Genomic DNA, 19,704 nt, shown 5'->3' on the forward strand with positions numbered 1-19,704 from the left:
ACAATCTCACTGCTTATTTAACTCGTGTGTGAAAGCTTCCCTGCCGCTGCCGTATGAGATTTCACACACACGTTGCATGTGGAGAGTTGACTGGTGACCCATGTGACACCAGAACATTCATTGTCATTGTTCCACTGCGTTGCTCAGTCTCTTTGTCAATGCTGCTCGAGTGCGACATTTGCCACCGCGTGTGCGAGTTCATGCACATGTGTGTGTGCGAGTGAAACCTATCCTGAAACAGATGCCACATAACCGAGCTCTCTCGCCTTCACATCCAGCGGCATGTCCTGAAATAGTCCAGGAAATGCCGCTGTCCTTAAACACCTTTGGGCGTGAGTCAAACAGGAGGCAATGAAAGCACTCAGGAATGCAGCACATGTTGGCCACGGTGGATGCGGCAGCACAGAGAATTTTTTTCGCAAAGGCATTAGCGTTTAATCTCGGAGAAACCTGTCTTTGTCACATATAGGGTTACGTGTCCCCATGAGAATGTGATCTATGTCAAGCATGCTCTTCACGGCCAGAGGAGAACAAGAGAGCAGGCCATCCGAGAAAGTTGAACCCGAAAGAATGCGGCTCTGGTATTCATTAATGAAGAGCACTCTTCTCCGTGGTGCAAGCGAGGGGACAGGAACGAGGAGATCAAGTGACAACGTGAGACAAATGTGGTTCAGGACATTTACCAGAGGAACGTTCCTGCTGTTGTTTTTGAAAAACCCTTCCTACCGAGAGGAAACACACGGAGCCAGTTAGTGTACATTAGAATATTTTATTGCTTTATGAAATGTTGCATGAATTCAACTGTAAAAACCTTCATACTGTTTGAAGTTCACAGAAATGCCTGTTTGAAGTCAACACTTGGTTGGTTGTGTACAGCTTAACATGACCATGATTGTCGGCACATAACTTACAACAGACGTACAAACATAAAACTCTTTGGCGTCTTTCTCAAAGCACTATTTTATCTAAAATAACAATACAAACATCTGTATAAAATATATAATAACAGTAATAATTATAATAATATTAATAATAATTAACCTGTTTGTTAGTCCGGAACTAACAGTAAACACAAAACCAACACGGGGGTCGTTTTTCGACTTTTAGCCCGAGGTGGCGATCGAACCAGCAGAATCGCCACGTCAGGACACACATTCACATTCTGAAACCACACATGCAAACATACACGAGAAGGAAAAAAAGATAATAATAAAAAAAAAAAAAAAAAAAAACACCCTCCCGAAATTATAAACAACACCCGTTCTGTCAGTTTGGCAACAACATACCAAATAGTATTTTTCTTATATATATTATGCATCTCACTGTTCACACACACACACTAACACACACAAACACAAATCGAAACCTTGGTAGAACCAGCCACTCGGGCTCGATTGACATGGACAGCGAGCGTTTTAAATCAGCAGTGTTTATCAGTTTAAGTTATCGAGCGAGGGGGAAGTCTGCCAGATAACATCCATGTGAGGGGAATGAGGTTTTACAGATTAACATTTTTCTGAAAAGGAGGGGAATGCGGGTCACACACATAACCTTCTACTGAATATTTATCATGAGACCATGAGGCTTAATATCTGTGGAAACCAGATAAGATAAATATGTAGCTTCTTATTTCACCGGATTGGGAAAAGAGATAATAGGGGGAATAAACGGGGGAGCAGCAATTATATATATATATATATTTATATAAATATTTTGGCATACACTCTGTGAGAACATTTTGCCCTATTACAATCCACAATACTGTCCAAGTACCTCAGAAGATTAATCTCTTCTCTCACAGCCAGGACCGACCGCCTGCAGCTGTCCAGCTTAGTGAGAGTAAGTGAGTCGGAGCACAGCTCTGCCTCTAAAACCTGAAAACAGTCTTTTTTCACGCTTTGGCCTCTTTCCACAACATTCTCACATCCGAATATTATTATATCTCTTCACAGATTCTCAGAGTTGCTATGTTTCCCTCCTTTCTTCCTCATTCAAAATCCACTTCTCAGTTCTTTAAATGAAGATTTCCACCGCCTCGGACTCCAACTCCTCCAGGCCTCTGAAAGGGTTAAATAGCAGCTTCTTAGGAGCTTCCTTATCTGGAGAAAACAAAACAAACAAAACAAGGAGAGAATAAATAAGCGGATAATGCTTTAAGGCTAAAACAGTGGAAAAAAATGTCCTAGATACAGCTCGGCTATCAGTGAGTAAAGGTTAACAGAGATTTTCCACAGTCAAACAGGGCGCTCTGGTGAATGTGCTCAGTCAACAGATCCACATTATTTCCTAACCATGCACATTCCTCAAGGCCCACATTATGAACCATGACCCGCACAGACGCTATCTGATTGGCTGGCTAAGCAGCGGCATGGTTAATCAATGTGGACGTCCATGAAGTTGAGGTCCAAAGCTCCCCCTCATGTAGACACAGAAGTCTGCTTACATGCAGTGTGTGTGCGTCCGTGTGTGTTTGTGTGTGTGCGCAGGCTTTTGTCATGCTGCGCTCCGCATGCGTTCAAATCATTTATCATTCCAACTTTTATAGTGAGAGCACTGCTGGATTATGGGCCCTTGTAAATAAACACGCTTGTGCATATTTGATAGATCACTCACCACTGTGGAGCTTAGTGGTGCTGGCAGCCTCACTGGTTCCCCCCGTGTGCCGCTCTAGTGCTCCAGGTTCGGACTGAGCAGAGAACTGGTGGTTTGGCAAAGTCTGATCGTCAGAAAGACTCTTACCTAAATGAAAACATGAGTATCTGTCAACACGGGTCTCATACAGGAGGTTACGTTTTCACCCCAGCACTACAGAAAAACAATAAAACTGATTTCCACGAAACTTGGTGAAAGGAAACAGTTACAGTCAGGGAAGAATTCATTATGCTTTGGGTGCAGATCCAGAATTCTTCCCCCCCCCCCGCTTTCTTAAACATGGAGATTTTCAATTTTTTTTCAGTTTTTCTCATAATGAATGGATCTTGATGATAGCCTAAATACTTTGCATTGCTTTTGTACCGCCCCACCCACATTGAGGTCATTCTTCTCACCTCTACTCATCGTGTTGCTCTTCATGGTGCTGATGGAGGGGGTGGACGAGGCGGGTCGGAGAGAGCCCCCCGCTGCGTTCAGGTACTTTGCTCTGGGACACTGCTCATCCTTACGCCCCTGGTCCTGGTGCAGCCGCTGGTTGAGGATCTTGATGACGGCGTCCTTTTCCAAGATCTGAGCGTAAAGAGCACGGATCCTGATTCAAAACAGAAACATGGAGAAATACAAATGAGAAAGCAGGAAACACAACGGTGACAACAACTCTTAGTGCTGTTATGATTTTGGAAAAGTAATAAGGAGTTTGAACATTAGTAGTCACCTGTTCTCCATCTCCTGATTCCTGTAGTCAACTGGCAGGTCTTCGTTAAAGCTGTTGTTAGAGGAGTGGCAGGGCGAGTGGTTAATGATGGTGGTGTCCCTGTGAAGGTTGAGATTTGATATTAGATTCCAACGAGCTGGAAAATGTATGTTTGCATGAACAGCAATTATCCGGTCCCATCTTTACCTCTGGGCAGCGGCAGTGGCAGCCACCTCCATGGCGAACTGCCTCATGGTGCTCTCCTCCAAATACTTCTGCTCCCAGCGCACCATGTCGGTCTCAAGCGCCAGAATCTGCTCCTCCCGCTCGCGCAGACGCTCTTGCACGGAGCCCATTGTCACTCCTGGTGGCTGGGATTGCCGCTGAGGTTGAAAGGGAAATAGACACAAGTTAGGCAAAAAAGTAGAAAGAAGAGAAACTGAAGCTCTTTGTGTTACAGATGGAATCATACAGCAATTTGCTAAATATACCTGCTGTGCCCTCAGACTCCTCAGCTCCTGCTCGAGCCGTTTCCTCAGCTTCATCTCCAGGCTCTCCCTCTTCTCGCAGGTGGACTGCAGCTGAGCCAGCGCACTCTGAAGCCTCTCCACCTTATCCACATAAGCCCTCTTCCTCCTCAGCGCCTCCTCGAGCTGGCGGCCCCGTCCTCGGGCGGCCTCCAGGGCCTCCTCGAGCCCCTTCGTCCTGACGCTCTGCTCCTCCGCCGTGGTTCGCAACCGCTGCACTTCTCGCTCGACGCGCTCACGCTCAAAGTTCTGCTCCTCATCTGAAACAAAAAAATATTTATATTTATAAAGGATGCATGTTTGATTCATGTGGATAGGATTTTAATGGTGGTGCTTTACAAAATGTATTAAAACCATTTATAATCCCTCCAGAATTCTCTTGAGTCTAACCCCAGTAATAAGTACCAGGGTTGCTACATGGTGGCCAGTGTTCTTCATTTAGCGAAGCACTCCTGGAATGCTGAGAGGAAGGAGGAAGGGGGGGGAAATGCGCCCTATCCCTTTGACCCACATAGCACAGAGCATTCCTCATCAAGGCCATACAAACACCATCACTCTGTCCGAGTCCAGTTCCTCAAACAGACAAACATAAATCAAACTAACAACAGGTGGGGGGGGTGGGCGCTCAATTCTTCCACTTCTACCGCGGGCTCTGTGATTTAGAGCCAGTTCCCTTCGCAAAGAGGTGCGTGGATCAAACTGCCCATTAATAAGCATGTGGATTACAAAGGAGGAAGTGGCTGAGCGGTGGGGGGTGGGGGGGGAACTACCCAAACAAAGTGACATACTCACTTTGCTCGAGGAGTTTGGCCACGATGTGCTGGTTGTGGTCGGCTGCTTGTACTTCTTTTGCAACGTGCGTTCTGGCATTGTCCAGGTTATCTGCAAAGTAACACAGTTTTGAAATGAAAATCGAAAAACCATTCGCACGTTGGAGCTGGTTTTTACGGGAGACTATGTTGGTGGATTTTATTTTGTGGACGTACCTCTGAGGTCTCTGTTGAAATCCTGCAGCTTCCTGATCTCAGCCACCAGCCTCCTCCTCAGAGTCTGCTCCAGGTTCTCTCTCTTGGTGCTGCCCTGCATCAGTGTCTCGTAGGCCTCAGAAATGCGCTGGATCTCCTGCTCCAACTGAAAGGAGGGAGAAAAGAGACAGAGGCGGAGGGGAAGGATGAAGGAGGATTATGGGAGAGGGAAGAAAGGAGTGTGGAAACAGGGAAGGTAGAGAGGAGAGTTTTTGGGGTTAACCTACTTCACATGTCAGGGAGGAGCTGGAATGTTGATTCATGTTGTTGAGCACATAAATATACTGTATGTACGGCTGCAGTTGTGACTGTGTGTACACTGTACACTCAGTGTGTGTTTGTGTGTGTATGTTTGTGTGTGTGTGGTATAATTCTCAGAAGGAATTCAAGCCGGCACCACTCCCTGTGAGACTGATTTATATCTACATTCCTGAGGGCTGATAGCTCTAGTTCCAGGTGTGTGAGCGCACAAGAGCGCGCACATACACAACACACCTCAAGGTTAAAACGCACACAGACTCACACACTCACACCCGCACAGAGGTCTGGGAAGGATGCCAGCGGAGGGTAGGTGTGCATGCCTGTGCCTGGGTTGTGGAAACGGCAAAGAGACACCCACCATTACAGCAGTCACACAGGCATGTTTACTCAGGGCTGCGGCCTGACGGAGAAAACTTTCCAACCCTGGCAATTATCATTCTTTAAGGCTGAGACAAGGCAAGGGCCATGTGACATAACTCCAGCAGAGACCGGAGTGGATTTTAAAAAACATTTGTGAAGGTGTCCGGTGTCTCTGAAGCATTTTCCACCGCTTTAAACAAGAAAATGTCTTTATCTCTGGCGCGTCAAGTCGGAGTATCGGACGGTAAAGGCAAATAAAGAGAGCATGAAAATAATAAAGTGAAAGGGGGGAAACAGAAAAACAAAAGGGACCTTTCACTTTTTTGTAACAACAGCCCACCACCTGCCACGGAACCCCCCGCCCCACCATCAGCTGTGCATGGCTCACAACCACATCGACTGCTGTCGCACAAGCCCTAGAAAATCTATGGCCCGCCTGGAACTAAAGCGCACACACTCTCTGTGGCCTCCACTGGGTCAGCTCACACAATGAGAGGAGTGTGTAAACACAGTAGCAAGGCTGCGACCTCTTGTTTGTGCCCCTATGGTGTGGAGGCAGCAGCTGCTGGTCTCATCTGTCCCCTCCAGATGAGGGAGTGTGCCTGGAGTTGGATGTCAGGGAGACAACTGTCCACTGGGGTTGGGTTTCACAGACAGCTGGCTGCGATGGAGGATTTCATCTGGCCATTAAGCGAATAAATAACTTTGGCCCCCTTTCATCTGAATTCAGCTCCTGCCGTCTTTTTAACTTTTATTCCTATATGTGAAGGCCGTACTTTGTTATTTGAAAGGAACCTGAGTATTTAGCATGCAGCTGTCAGTTGTTTTACAATAAGATCGTCTGTCAGGGTCTTACCTTCTGAATACGGCTGGTCTTCTCCCTGTGCGCCTCAAGCTCTTGCCTCAGCCTCTCATTCTCCATCAGCAGCAGCTCCACCTGGCTGGGCTCCTCCAGGCCAGCAGGTGGCAGGCTAATGAAAGTGTTGTAGCAGGGGACTTCGGCTGGCTGACCAGACTGGACATACCTTAAATGAGAGAAACATTAGTATGTTAAAACAAGCTCGTAGATCAGTAATGAATCTGAACTTGTAGCCACTCTAGATGAGGGAAAGAAATGTTGGCGCAATGAGCTTGGGGTCGATATAAAAAAAGGTCTATCAGGATTTTTTGGGAGTAACGCTTCTGAAATATAACTCTATTCCTGTCTTATCACCAAGCAGCCGGGCTGACTCCGGTGGCTGTGAAGAATGCAAACGTCTATAAGAGGAACATACTTGTATAAAAGAATCCAAGGCGATGCAAGCATGGGAAACGATCCTGTGACAGTATGCCAAGCATTGCAAACACCTACAGGGCTGGACTTGTTCTCCTCTAAGCATTTCAAGAAGGAAATGTGAATTGGTACGCAGACTCCTGGGTGATTCACACCGATAAGTATGTGTTTACGCATGTGAAACACAATGACTGATTCCTGGGAGGGGACTACGCGGCCGTCTCGTACAAAAACACTACAGCACAGAATATGATGTCATGTAACAGCTATTTTAAAAACATGCGATCACACATCATGCCATGTCCAATGACACTCCTCTATGTACCTGTGCTGCTGAACCTGCACCGGCTCCTGGACCTGGTGAAGGATAAATCCTTGGCTCTGGATGGGGGCTGAGTACTCTGGAGGAGGGCAGTGTTTGCCCAGGCTCAGCCCGGGGCTCTGCAGGGCTTGTGGAGTGTAGTAAGGCAGCTCTGGGAAGCTGTGAGAGGTGCTCTTGATGGCCTCTGCCTTAGAAGCGAAATCACTCCTCTCCAGAGATATCTGCATGTGATGCTCACTGAGTGACCGCACATGGCTGCGCTTCAGCTCCACCAGATCGGCCTCCTCGTGGAAGGCCCCGTCGTGCAGGAGCCTCTCTTCATGGAGCTGCCTGATCGGGCCCGTGGGGTCCCAGTGCGAGGCCAGATACTGCGAGTGCACCTTGGCCTGCTCGTAGGTTGGCAGCTCCTCGCCGTGCAGCTGGATGAGCTGATAACCACTTTCTGAGTGGTGGTCTCCCTGGTGCTCCTGACCTTGAGGCTCCTGCCTCGCAGAGAGCTGTGGGAACGTAGGGTCCTCCTGGGTGAGACTCTCCAGGGAGGATCGTGGGCTCCTGCCCATGTCACCTCCGCTGCTGGGTCCACTGTTGCTCCCGCTGCCTCCACGCAGGGCCTGCTGCTGGATGGCTAACAAGGTGCGGGTGTCTGTGGGGTTTCCATAGCGAAGCTGCTCCTGGATGAGTCGGTGCAGGACCGTGCCAGATGGCTCTTCGGTGGACGACATGCTGCTTTGTGTGGGTTATTATTCTCTGGAACGACCGGTTGGGCTCTTCCCCAGTATGAAAGTATAGAAATAAACCAGCTGTGAACCTGGAACACAACAGGAGGAGAGAAAAGGGTAGAATCAGTCTGATGACGAACCGATGAAGAGATATTTAAACACATACTTGATTCAAAATAAACATGGACCATATACACAAAACACGTTTTCTTTCAAGTAAACTTCTTTTAGTACATATTTGATAATGGCTTTAGTGGTAAAAGTATCATATGAAAGTAGTGGAGCTTCGCCAAACAGCGACAGCACATCGATGCGGAGAGGTTTTTCCACAGCAGGACAGAAAGTGCATGCGCCAGAAATTCCGATCTCACGGGGGAGCGAAACCCGCGGTTTAAATAACTTCGTCTCCGGTGAATAACTTTTTTAATTCCGACATAAACCCCACGATGTTACCTCACAACACGTGAAAGTTGAACTGTAGCTTGGATCGGGGGGGGTTCGCTCGGTTTTCTTGCGCTAAAAGGCAGAAAAGTCGCTCCTCTTACCAGCTCACGCGCTCATCATAACAAATCCCTCTCCTCGGCGTCGAAGTAGAAAAGTCACAGTAATCCCACTTCTTCTTCTTCTTCCTCTTCCTCTTGTTTTTAACATGAGTTTGTTGGAGTCAGGCGAGTTTCATCTTCCTCCCCCCGCGTCTCTCTCTCTCTTTCTCTGTGTCTCGCTGTGAAATGATTGTGGAGAGAGCAGGCGGCGATAATAAGTAACCGAGGAGGGACTGAGGTCGGAATGTGAGGAATGTAAAACGCGAGGTCCCTCAGGGATCAGAGGAGTAAAACCACACGAGAGGAGGAGGAGGAGGCTGCAGTGTGTCCGATCACTAACAATGAGGAGGTTCAATAGAAGACAGAATGATGAAGGGCATTTGTTTGGGGACACATTATAATGTGTTTGGGAATAAAAGCAGAGGAAATGCGAAAAACGTGGGGTTTTGTACGGTGGCCCTGAAGCGCAAAAACGCAACAGGCAAATTGACAAAACAAAGGTAAAGTAATGACGGAATAAACAGCAAATGTGAACTGGAATGAGAAATAAAGGGAACACAAGGGTAAATAGAACAAAACAACCAACTTATAAAAACACAACCATACAACAATCGATCTAAACACCAATGTGTATCACCTTATTTCAAACAGAACTTTATAGAATTTTGTCAAGTTAAAGACCAATAATAGTTTAAATGCCCCCCGTCAATGTTAAATTATCGATTACTTGATGAATATTATTGATGTATCTGTATTTTACAATGCATCATTTATTATAAAATAATCATATGTTTTCTATATAAAAGTAAGGCCTCCTTTAAAATGTGGCATAAAACATGAATACTCTCTTAATGAACCAGTTGTGTAGTGTTTTTTTTATAAGTACTGTTTATTTCAGTGACAAAGGGGAAATGACAGAAAGCTCCTTTAGTTGATGTCTAGTCTTATTTGTTGTTTTACATTCATTATTCTTTTAAAGTAAATGTTGACTTGCATGCTTGCCTCCAGACCAATTTCTAATTTTGTGGCAAGTTCAGCTGACCTGCTGTGTGCTCACTGAGATTCTGGTGATTGCACCATGTGAATTAGTGGACTGGGAGTGTGTGCAGAACAAAGTATCTCAAGCATTTTACCCGTAATTAAAAGCAGGTTCCATCGTTCTATCCAAGAAATATCCAAGGAATTTATTCCAGAAGTTACAGCCTCCTTATATATAATGTTAAATGGGGCTTAATTTAATTTCCTTACATTGCTGGGCACCAACTAATCATATTTTATAAACTAAATGGAAACGCAGCATGAAAGCAGTGAAACATTTTATAGCTCAAGGATCCTAAAACTTGTAACCACTGGATTCATTCCATACCTTTCTAATTCCACAAGATATGCTCTATTTTCGACCTTGCCAGTCGCAGAAACAGGAAGTACAGTTATCTCTGCTCTCCAAAAATGTGCTTACATGTAATGTTGATGGCAAATGCAACCCCTTGGCCTCCACTGTAGGTTGGCATGGGTTAGTTAAAACTATCTGCGCAAGTGTATGAAGGCAGTGAAGGCCTTTTTGTGTGTGTGTCCCTATGGTGTGTGTGTGGCAGCTGTCTCCTGGAATCTGAGGTCGGTGCTTGCCCCATTACTACAAACACAGCGGCTCTTTGTGCACATCATCGCACTACATGGTTCAGAACAGAGCCTGGAGAATACCACACATGGGCACTCCCTCCCACTGAGCTGCTGGTTCAGACCTCAAACATGCAGTATGTGCACAACTCGTCCTCACACAATCCTAGCATGTGATAGAGAGCCAGCCAGAAAGATAATTAACCTTCCTTCCAGTCATGAACTACATCATTTCATTAGTTCCTCAATTCCTTTTGGTTTATGCACCTTCTCCACATAATAGACCAGACCACAACACAGCATCCAATCCAGAATTTCCCACCTCGAGGTAGAATCTTTATGACACGCTGTATTTCTGTCTGAGCAAAAAGACAAGACAAAGGTATTTATTACCTGCTCCGACATAACTGTTGATATATTGAGGACTTTAGGCGGCGACAATGAATTTTACTGTGGGCCCTTTCATAGCCGTGGTTTTAGTAATTTGCTTATCATATCTCTTGGCAGTGGATGGAGAGAAAGAAAGAAGGAAAGAAAGAGGAAGGAGATAGACAAATTATTTCCTGCTTTTGCATCGTCAGAATTTTAAGTCCAAAACCAAAGAGTAGGTCAAACTTGATCAGAATGGAGAAATAGATGGGATCACAGCACGACAGGCCACCGTCATCGATTGTTATACAGTATGTGGCTGATGGCCTCAAGCTGATGCGCTCATTACACTCAAAAATCTATAGGCCCAATGAGATGGTATTGATGGTATGTGTCCACAATCATCACGTCGGCTCTTTTAGCCTCCTTAATTAAGCACACACAAACACACACACACACAGACCCGCATTCCCGTCATGTTTCGGATGCTGCGTATTCCTGAACTGACTCTTTTTCAAACGCATGCAGACACTGCGTCTCTGTGGGCGGCACTCACGCCGAGGCGACTGGTCAGCAGAGAGGAACATGTTTGCGTTTCTCCTTCACATTCACACTGTGGGGCAGCTCAGTCTCCACCTTTTTAAAAGTCTGCTCATGTCATTTAACACCACCTCACGACTTCCTCTACTCCCTCCGTGTGTGTGTGTGCGTGTGTGTGTGTGTGTGTGTGTGTCTCTCGGTGGACAACGCCTCTGGCCATTTTGTCCTCCATTGTATCTCACTTCCTGTGAACTTCCAGAGGAATGCAGGGCCGACCCTTTGAAAATTATGGATGCTTTCAAAGAGTCATTACAGGAGATGAACATCTAAAATGGCGTGCCACAAAAATTCCTCAGTCTGTCTGAAGGTGCTGAAGGTTTCGGGAACTGCTCCTTGTTTGTGAGAACCGGCAGCAGTGAGGAATATTTAAGGACACCCCGCAAAAGAAAACACAATTGTGTTGTTGGTGTATACACAGTAAATACATATTGCCTCTGAGGTTTTGGTGGAAACATGAGCACAAACGAGGAAACAGTGAGAGTACACAAACTACCAGTTACACAATTAGAAACAGACTCTAAATTTACCCTCTGTGTTAAAGTCAGTGTGAAAATGTCTTTGTTGAAGGGAGGGAGGCGTGTGTGTGGGGAGCCCTTAAAAGGTATTCATTTCTGTAATGATTTAAAACGATTTAAAACGAATGACAAGCTTCCACTATGGAGTGAATTGTGACACAATGGGCTTGCTGACACAAAATTGTGAGTCAGTATCAGCCGTCAATCAAGAATCACAAATTTTGTAGTATCAAATTACATATTTTTTCATCAGAAAAATTACACCGAACAACCTAAACATCTTTGAGAAACATTAATTTCACGTGTATATTGACTTTTTTGATTCCACTAACATGGAGGAGGCAGGATTTATGACCTATACTGCAACCAGCTACCGGGGGGCGGGTCGAGGTATTTACTTTGGGGAGCGATCATGTCGTCCATCTTTATATACAGTATATTCCTAACCTGCAGCCTGAGACCACTCCCAGGGCTCACAAGATCTAACGGGCTTCTCTAACCTCTTGTTCTTCTTCTTATGTAATTTTACATGTTCAGACCTCTGAAAATTTAGCAAATATTTAAAACAAGTGCAGTTGATGACAAGAAGATGGGCTATTGTGTAATTTGAATGGGTCACAAGTCTAAAGAGATGTACCTTAAAGTAACTATATATATACATTTGTAGATTTAAACAGTGTTCCACTTCTTCTCCTCTCTACTGAGCATTGTCTACTGAGCAGAGTTGTTACTTTTCTGTCCATCAAGGGAAACACTTGTTTAACCCTAATCATCATATAGAGGCCACTTGTCATCATATCTGCTGAAGGCTGTTTGATTTACCATAGTTGGGAAGTAATTATATGAGGAGAGATGTGACGTGTTGGTAGCATGAAGACAAAACAACAAGATGGCATTTGGCATTTTCTGTCGTTCTTTTTCTATCTCTTCTTTCTTTAAAATCTCTCAATGACTCTGGATGGTATCTATCAGGAGATAGAGTCATAGTGACTGGATGTGACAGGATCCGTGTTACAGTGTTGGTCCGTGTGGGAAAGAACGAGATAGAATAGCAGACGGGGTCATGTGATACGTCGGGATTGGCCAGGAATGTAACTGATAGTGTTGGAAGGAGCGAGATGGATTCCTGTCCTTGGCTCTCACATCCACGGATGGCTTCCTCGTTCACACAGTACACAATAGAAGAGGACAAGGTGCGCTGATCTCAAGTGATATCCTGTTCTCAGGGAAACACTGACGACAGGCTTCCCATGTATTCACATTTCACCACAGATTGACTCCTGATGCCAGGGTTGGTTTCCAGATGAAATTATGTCACGATCCAGCCTAATTTCTAGGAGTGAAAGCAAATAAATAATTTGTGTTTAAAGTGACGTGTGAAAAGAGGCTGCATGTAGCAGCAAGTCGAGCAGCATTCAAGGGAATTTCCGAACATTAGCAGGAAACAGACTTCAGACGTGAGTCAACAGCAATGAATCTGTGTGAAGATCACACAACAGATGTGTGGGGCACTCAGATCTGGGTTGTGACTGACGGGAGATGAAAGTTTTTATTGTGTGACCATAATGCGGACGGACACCTGACATTTTTCTGGAAGTGGGGTTATTTGCTTTCTTTACAAAGAGTTTGATGAGAACCTTCACAGCACTGATGTCTGTACATTAAATTGAATACCACTGTTTACTTAGTATTTACACTAAAGACTTATTTGCAAACATTTGAAACAAATAAAGTTTTTTTATCAAAGATGGTTTCTTATATTTTAGGTAGTTCTTATCACACTTATGTTTGGTTTTAGTTGGTTATTTGATGCTATTAAAACAGAGTGAAAATTCAAGATTGACAGTTGAGATTGACTCGTGATTGGTCGACCACTTGAGTCAACGGGGTCTTGCTACTGTGGCAAAATCCCTCGATCGCTACAGTGCAGACCCAAGATGGCAGCAGTCGCATCCAGGATATTTAATTTCCATTTCTGAAAATCTACTCATCTATCTCTCAAGAAAGAATAATTTTTTTTAGAACTATTACTTTTAGTTGATTCATTTTGATACCACTGAGAACATCTCACCAAATAGTAGTGGATGTTGTTGTAGCGTAATTAAAATCATGATTAAAGTCCAGTTGTCAGCTGCTTCAATTGAACCCAACTGTGATGTTCAGTTTTCAGTTTTTAAAAAGGGAACAATCAATAACAGATCACATGCACCCAACCCCGCCCGTCTGGAGAACCGGAAAATCCACATTTTTCTCCACAGTCATGATATCTGAGAGGTGTATTGTCCTGTGCTGTGCGGAAGTCCTGTTATCCTGCATACAAAAGTGACAGGAAGCCTAAAGCATAAGAAAAAGCTGTGATGTCCTCCCGTTAACTGACGCTTAAACAGTTTAATGCTTTTATTGACCTCTGTTGGCAACGTGTGAAAGGCCTTTACATTGACCAGTGCGACATAGTAACTCTGTCAATACTAATCAGAAGTGACACGTACCAAAGGGAGGTGGAAGCTAATTAGAGCAGATATAACAGCCCGAATGTCAGATACTACAAAACTCTAGTGCAAGTTCAACTTTTTCTAAATGTTTCGTGATACTGGTGACCCACTCCCTCAATCTCTTATTCAGTGGTATTTGTTGTAAATGTTCAAATGAAGAACAAATATTAGTAGGCCAGAAATCTACCCAGCCGTGAACTAGTTTTGAAAACTCTGGGGCTGCGATTTAGTCTGGACGAGCGGAGATGTTTGGAAACAAAAACGTAGACACTCACAGCCACTTGCTAATTCGTTATTTTCAGTAACGACGTAGCCTTCGCTGATTTGTTTGGCTCCTATCACATGACACTCCTTCTGGAAGAAAACAACCAGCATTAGCCTCGGCTGCCAGTATATACTGCACGTGAATAATCAATTACAAGTGTTGCTTACCCTATTGTCTTTGCTAGCAGCTGACGGCTCTTGGACCATAGCAAATAAGGGAAGACACGCTATGTTTAAACCAAAACAAAGAGATTTTATTCAACAAAAAATTATTTTTATTTAACTAGGATAACAAAAATAGCAAGTTCAGCTAATAAGGCTGGCCAGAGGGGAATACAAGACCAACCAAAACAAAGACCAAAGTAATAAGACGAAATTCGAATCTCTCTTCTGAAAGCCAGGATGAGCGCAGCTTTTATAATCTATCTGAGAGGCAATGGGCAGCTGCCTCCACTTCACTGACGGCCTCCAGCTCCACCCAAACCTGCAACACCGGACAGGACAAACACACACAACAAACAACACAACACACACAAGCCCTGGCAGAGTCCCTGAGGCGGTAACATTCTTTAATGCGGCACACTCATGCACAGTGTATGTGAGCAGTCCCGTGATATGCGTTTTCAATTTGGGCTACAGTGGACAGGGATTCAAACTGCTATAGAGCCAAAACACAAATGTGGACAGAGTATGATCGATGCCGTAGTTAGCAGGATTACGCAAAAACTACCAGACAGGTTGCCAGGAAATTAGTGGAAGGATGAGTCAGGATAGAACCTGTTAAAAACCTTGTGTGGATCCGGATCAGGGGGAGGATCCACGATTTCTTCCCACTTTCTTTATCAATGCGAGATTTAGTTTTAGTTTTTGTTTTCACCAATTTCCCAGGGACTGTTGAATAGATGTTGATTGAAACAAATCCGGCATGTTTTTGGGCCTGGTATTTATGAGTGTGTGCAACCATATTCAAATCCAAATCCAAATTTGGATCTAGTGAATTTAAATGTAGTTTCATAAAGGGATTAATGTGGCTTGGTGGAGATTTAATGGGAATGTTGTGCTATTGGGTAATAAAACACTTACTTGTTGCACCCTTAATGCATGAGATTAACATGTTGATGTGGCCATGGCAACTTTACTGTTTCCTTTTGTCTCAAAACACTGTGAATACTTGGCCTGTGCTCTCAGACATATTACTCACACAGCGCTGAGGGCAAATAGCTGAGTGTCACTGTAATGATGTTCCCTTTTCCATTTTCTTCCCGTCCCCTCGTTTCTGCTGCCTCTTCTCTCTCAGCTCTCTTTGAGTCGACTATTAATTACATGTGCTGCTTCTCTGAAGTTAACTGACAGGTCAAGTGTCAGGACAGAATACAAGTCATAAAATTGTACAACATAAACTACCTGCCACAGGCTGCTAGAGCCAGACGCTTGATCACTTTGTAGAGTGACTAATATTTCAGCCTTAGCGAATGGGCTTTATGTATCAGTGTCTGAGAATAAAAAAAGTGGTTTTGAATCCCACAACTCTTTTCCATCATCCCCACCATCTTCAGGGTTAAACTGAACCAAACTGAACATCGTTTGTCCGAGGTTCGGCCCCGGGGCCCTTTATAGACACCAATCCCAGTTGCCCTTAAGAGGTGTGAAAGGGTATTGCAATGTTCTGCCCCGGAGACAACATGCCTATCCCAGATGAATGACACAGCAACAAGCCACGACACCCTGTCCGAAAACTGCCTTCCAACCGAGCAGCCCGCTGGCATCCTGGGAGGTCACCAGAATGCCAGTCATTCATTCGGGGCCCCAGCATGTGTGCCCCCAGCAAATAGCTGTGCTCGTCTGCTGCTGAGGCTGCACATAGCATGTGATCTGATGGCTGGCTTTGGCCGACGGCACCGTGGAAAGAGAGAGACAGAGGGAGCGAGCCCTGTGCCTGCGTACCAACCAGACGACACTGAAAAAGGAACCAGGGGCTTTCCATGGTCCAGAAGCAATGAGGGGAATGTGGGCTGGGATGGTGAGTGCGGGGGTGTGGTGGTGGTGTGTGCGTATAGGGGGTCCAGTGAGGGGTGAGAAGAGAGGGTGAGCAGGTAGGTGACGGACACAGTAGACCGGGGAGGACCGGAATGTGATGATAGGTGGAGGCTGGAGGATGATTTGAGGCTCTACTCTACAGTAAACTACAATAAATGTGATCATGTCATGTCATGAAACTTAAACTAAAGATTATTGATGTATTGCCAACAGAAGGGCATATCCCCCCTGTAACCCTGTTAAATTGTTAAAGTAAAAATATTTTAAAACGATGGTGGTTATTTAGTTACTTCAATGTACCATATGTAACTTTGGCCACTAGGGGTCTCTATATAAAAAACTGGCTAACTGGCTAGCAGTATATTTTTCCTTTTTTTTGTCATTTGGCACAGAAGTTATAGCAAAGAAAGGTAAATACATATTTACTTCGCAATGCGAAGCGATGTGTTGAAGTATTGATGAAGAAGACACATTCTGAGTTTGACCAACTTCAGTTTTTGACTCCAATGGATGTTAAACATCAAGCTGAGCTGATTTCACTGCAGAGTTCAAGTATCAATAATATAACTTTAACTGAACTTAAATGCTTATAATCTATTGGCATTCAATTCAGTTTCATTTAAGTTGCTTACGGTTTTTATTATGATGATTATTGATGGTGATGAATGATGCAATCAATTGTTCTTTTAAAATACTGGGACTTAATTTCCTTTATTACATTTTGTTTTGCAATAATTTCTAGATCAGGACGCAAATATCATCCCTAAATGTTACATTTAACAAGACACAGTATAGCTGTTTTCTTTTCGAATACCTAACTCCCTCTGTGGCACCTTGTTTTTCTGCTTGTCTAGCTGTGTGTCCATTGTGCAAATAAAACAATTTATGAAAGTGTCAACTGGAAAAATCCATTATCTTGCGGCTGCCTTCCAACTTTGGTGTTACTACCAGTAAGTGGTGATGATTCAGCTGCAAGATATGTTAACGGTTGCAAGTCAAGGCCCGCACTGACACACAAAGACCCTATTGTGTTGCCTTAAAGACGGTCATTGTCTTATTATACACAGACGGTCTATTTTTAAGGAGGGGGTGACAGCCAGGGGGGGGGAATATCTATTCCTGTCTGAGATGAATTCAAACGGCCAATTATACAACTGGAGGACAACAATCTTTTGAATCACTTTAAAGTTCATGAAAAGTCACATTGTGCATTGACCCAGATAAAATAAGCTGTCAGTGGATCAGCTGTGTCGTTCATCAGTTGTTTTCGATGCTGACTAAATATCATATCTCTTTATTATCTCATTGTTCATAATGTCTGCCACTGATCTGTGTAATCATTATCCTTTATCTTCACCTGAATGACATCAGAACACAACTGACCCAGTTGATGTTGTGAAAGTGTCAAGATTCCATTCTGCCCTCTATCATAAAACTAAACCGAGCATTGTTTAACAGACAGCTAAATAATATAATTATATTTTCATTTAATTTCTTTCACGTGGGCACTTGGGGGCACTGCAGTATGCTGTGAATATACATAAAGCCTTATAAAGCTTTTATAACATGAGTGCAAACAGTTGCCAATTTATACATTTAACAGCTACAGAGCATCAATATCTTCCACTTGAAGTCATATCTCTGGACACCTGATTCATGTTCGTCCAATATTTGCTCTCTTCTTAGCTTTGTTTTGGTCTCCACCATAAGCTGTGTGAAGATGGATGAAATGACAGCTCCATAAAACTCCATGTTAGTGGATGGGACTGGACCAAACTTAAGTTTCAAAGTACACATCAAAAGTGTCTCAAAGATGTTTTAATCATTTTGTGTAATTCTAATCGTGTAATAACTTTGGTTTTAATTCGTTTTTTTTTTTCAAAATTAACAGCTGAGACAGACTTGCGATTGGTTGAGTGTGTGTACCGGCAGGACCACGATCCTGCAACTCCACTCCACGACCATTACTATGCAGACGCTGGCATCAAATGACATAAGAAACTGGCTCCCAGAATAATTTAGCTTAATTTATGCACAGTGAGAGGAAGTTGAGATGCTTTGTAGCAGTAGCAAAATGTGAATATGCCATTGAAATTCTGTAAACCCTATGAAACAATGTGAGGAAATCTGATTTCTATATAAAAAAGCTGAACAGATAGCACAGCTCAAATGGTCATAAAACATCTGAATTAATTGGCGGAACCGGTGTCACCTCTGAGCAGTTCCCTGTGTGCACATCTGCTCGCCTGCATTCCCCCTCATATAATTCTCGCCGGGGACAGGGCAGTGATCACAGGAGACGCTGTTAGCGCTGCTGTCCCAAAGCAAGTATGCAAACAGTGAGAAGCTCTTCCAAGAATTCCCAGTTGAGGACTTTTCTGGAATGTCCTAATGAGCCTTCTCCGCTGTGTTTACAGTTTGAGACGGATGGCAACCCTGTAATCTGCCCTGCCAGTGTATCATTATCCGGCCTCTTCTGGGGACACACAGAGAAACAGCGAGAGTTAGAGGAGTTTTCTCCTCCTCGACCAGACGTTTAGACCTTTGTCCTCTGACCAAATTACTCCGAACGGCGAGAGCAAGACAGAGACAAGAGGCGATCACAGGCCGTGACTTCATGAGGTTTAATAAACTGCTGTAATGTCCAGACAAATTGCTGGATGCTGGGGAGCCGCCACTGGCTTGTCAGATTCAATTGTGCTGCGGTTACTCTGTGTGTGTGCTGCTGCGTCTCAGCTGTGTGAGTCAGTGTGAAGCAAAGTGACCATTGTTTTTGACTTGAGCCCGGTGTCAAGTTACAGACGTGTCAGGAGAGAGAAAAGAATCAACGGTTTTTGGTAGAAAACTTGCGACACAGCTGTGTGTGTGCGCGCGTGTGTGTATGTGTGTGTGTGTGTGGTCTAGGTATTTCTCATTTTGTTGGGACCTAAAGCTGTTTACAGTCGCATCACAGGGTCTTTCTTATGGCTACAAAAGGCAGTTATCCATAATGTAAATCACTATATATGAAAACATGAAGACATGTTTTAACATTAGGTTTGGGTTAGGTTTAGGTTTAGGTTTAGGTTTAGGTTTAGGTTTAGGTTTAGGTCTAGGTCTAGGTTTAGGTCTAGGTTTAGGTCTAGGTTTAGGTAAGGGTTAGGGAAGTAGTAACTATGGTTGAGGAAAGTGTTTCTAGAAAAACAATGTAAGTTAATGTAATGTCTTCCGAAGTCAAAGGGAGATGACTGTGTGTGTGTGTGTGTGTGTGTGTGTGTGTGTGTGTGTGTGCTAACAGTATGCTCTGATCTACTTCAGTGAGATCAGAAGCACAAATATGATTTCAGACTTTATTGACCTCAGACTTCTCTTATGTAACACAGGAATGTTGGAACTGTACCATCTCACTAAATCAAAGTGGCAGAGGTTACACTCTCAGAGTTGTTGTGGAAATTC

At 44.2% G+C, this 19,704-nt stretch overlaps 1 protein-coding gene across 1 annotated transcript; it reads right to left on the minus strand.

The window, feature by feature from the left end:
* Positions 1-753: 753 nt before the first annotated feature.
* Positions 754-8,567, minus strand: LOC133968452 (angiomotin-like 2a). Its single transcript, XM_062404504.1, has 11 exons — positions 8,379-8,567; positions 7,118-7,922; positions 6,376-6,544; positions 4,860-5,004; positions 4,666-4,755; positions 3,838-4,133; positions 3,554-3,729; positions 3,368-3,466; positions 3,048-3,244; positions 2,614-2,739; positions 754-2,099 (listed from the first exon to the last, which is right to left on the minus strand). Exons 2-11 carry the CDS (start codon positions 7,834-7,836, stop codon positions 2,014-2,016), a joined length of 2,103 nt encoding a protein of 700 aa, XP_062260488.1. The 5' UTR covers positions 7,837-7,922; positions 8,379-8,567; the 3' UTR covers positions 754-2,013.
* Between the last annotated feature and the right edge of the window lie 11,137 nt (positions 8,568-19,704).

Source organism: Platichthys flesus, chromosome 14 (genome assembly GCF_949316205.1).
Source record: "Platichthys flesus chromosome 14, fPlaFle2.1, whole genome shotgun sequence".
Taxonomy (NCBI): Eukaryota; Metazoa; Chordata; class Actinopteri; order Pleuronectiformes; family Pleuronectidae; genus Platichthys; species Platichthys flesus.

What these genes read in the sequence shown, in the direction of transcription:
- LOC133968452 (XM_062404504.1), bottom strand. Translation starts at nt 7,836, where the DNA reads ATGTCGTCCACCGAAGAGCCATCTGGCACGGTCCTGCACCGACTCATC. An exon ending in AGACCAGCCGTATTCAGAAG is followed by an intron (nt 5,005 to 6,375) that starts GTAAGACCCTGA and finishes CCCTCCTTTCAG; the next exon opens with TTGGAGCAGGAGATCCAGCG. An exon ending in CACCACTAAGCTCCACAGTG is followed by an intron (nt 2,100 to 2,613) that starts GTGAGTGATCTA and finishes TGTTTTCTCCAG; the next exon opens with ATAAGGAAGCTCCTAAGAAG.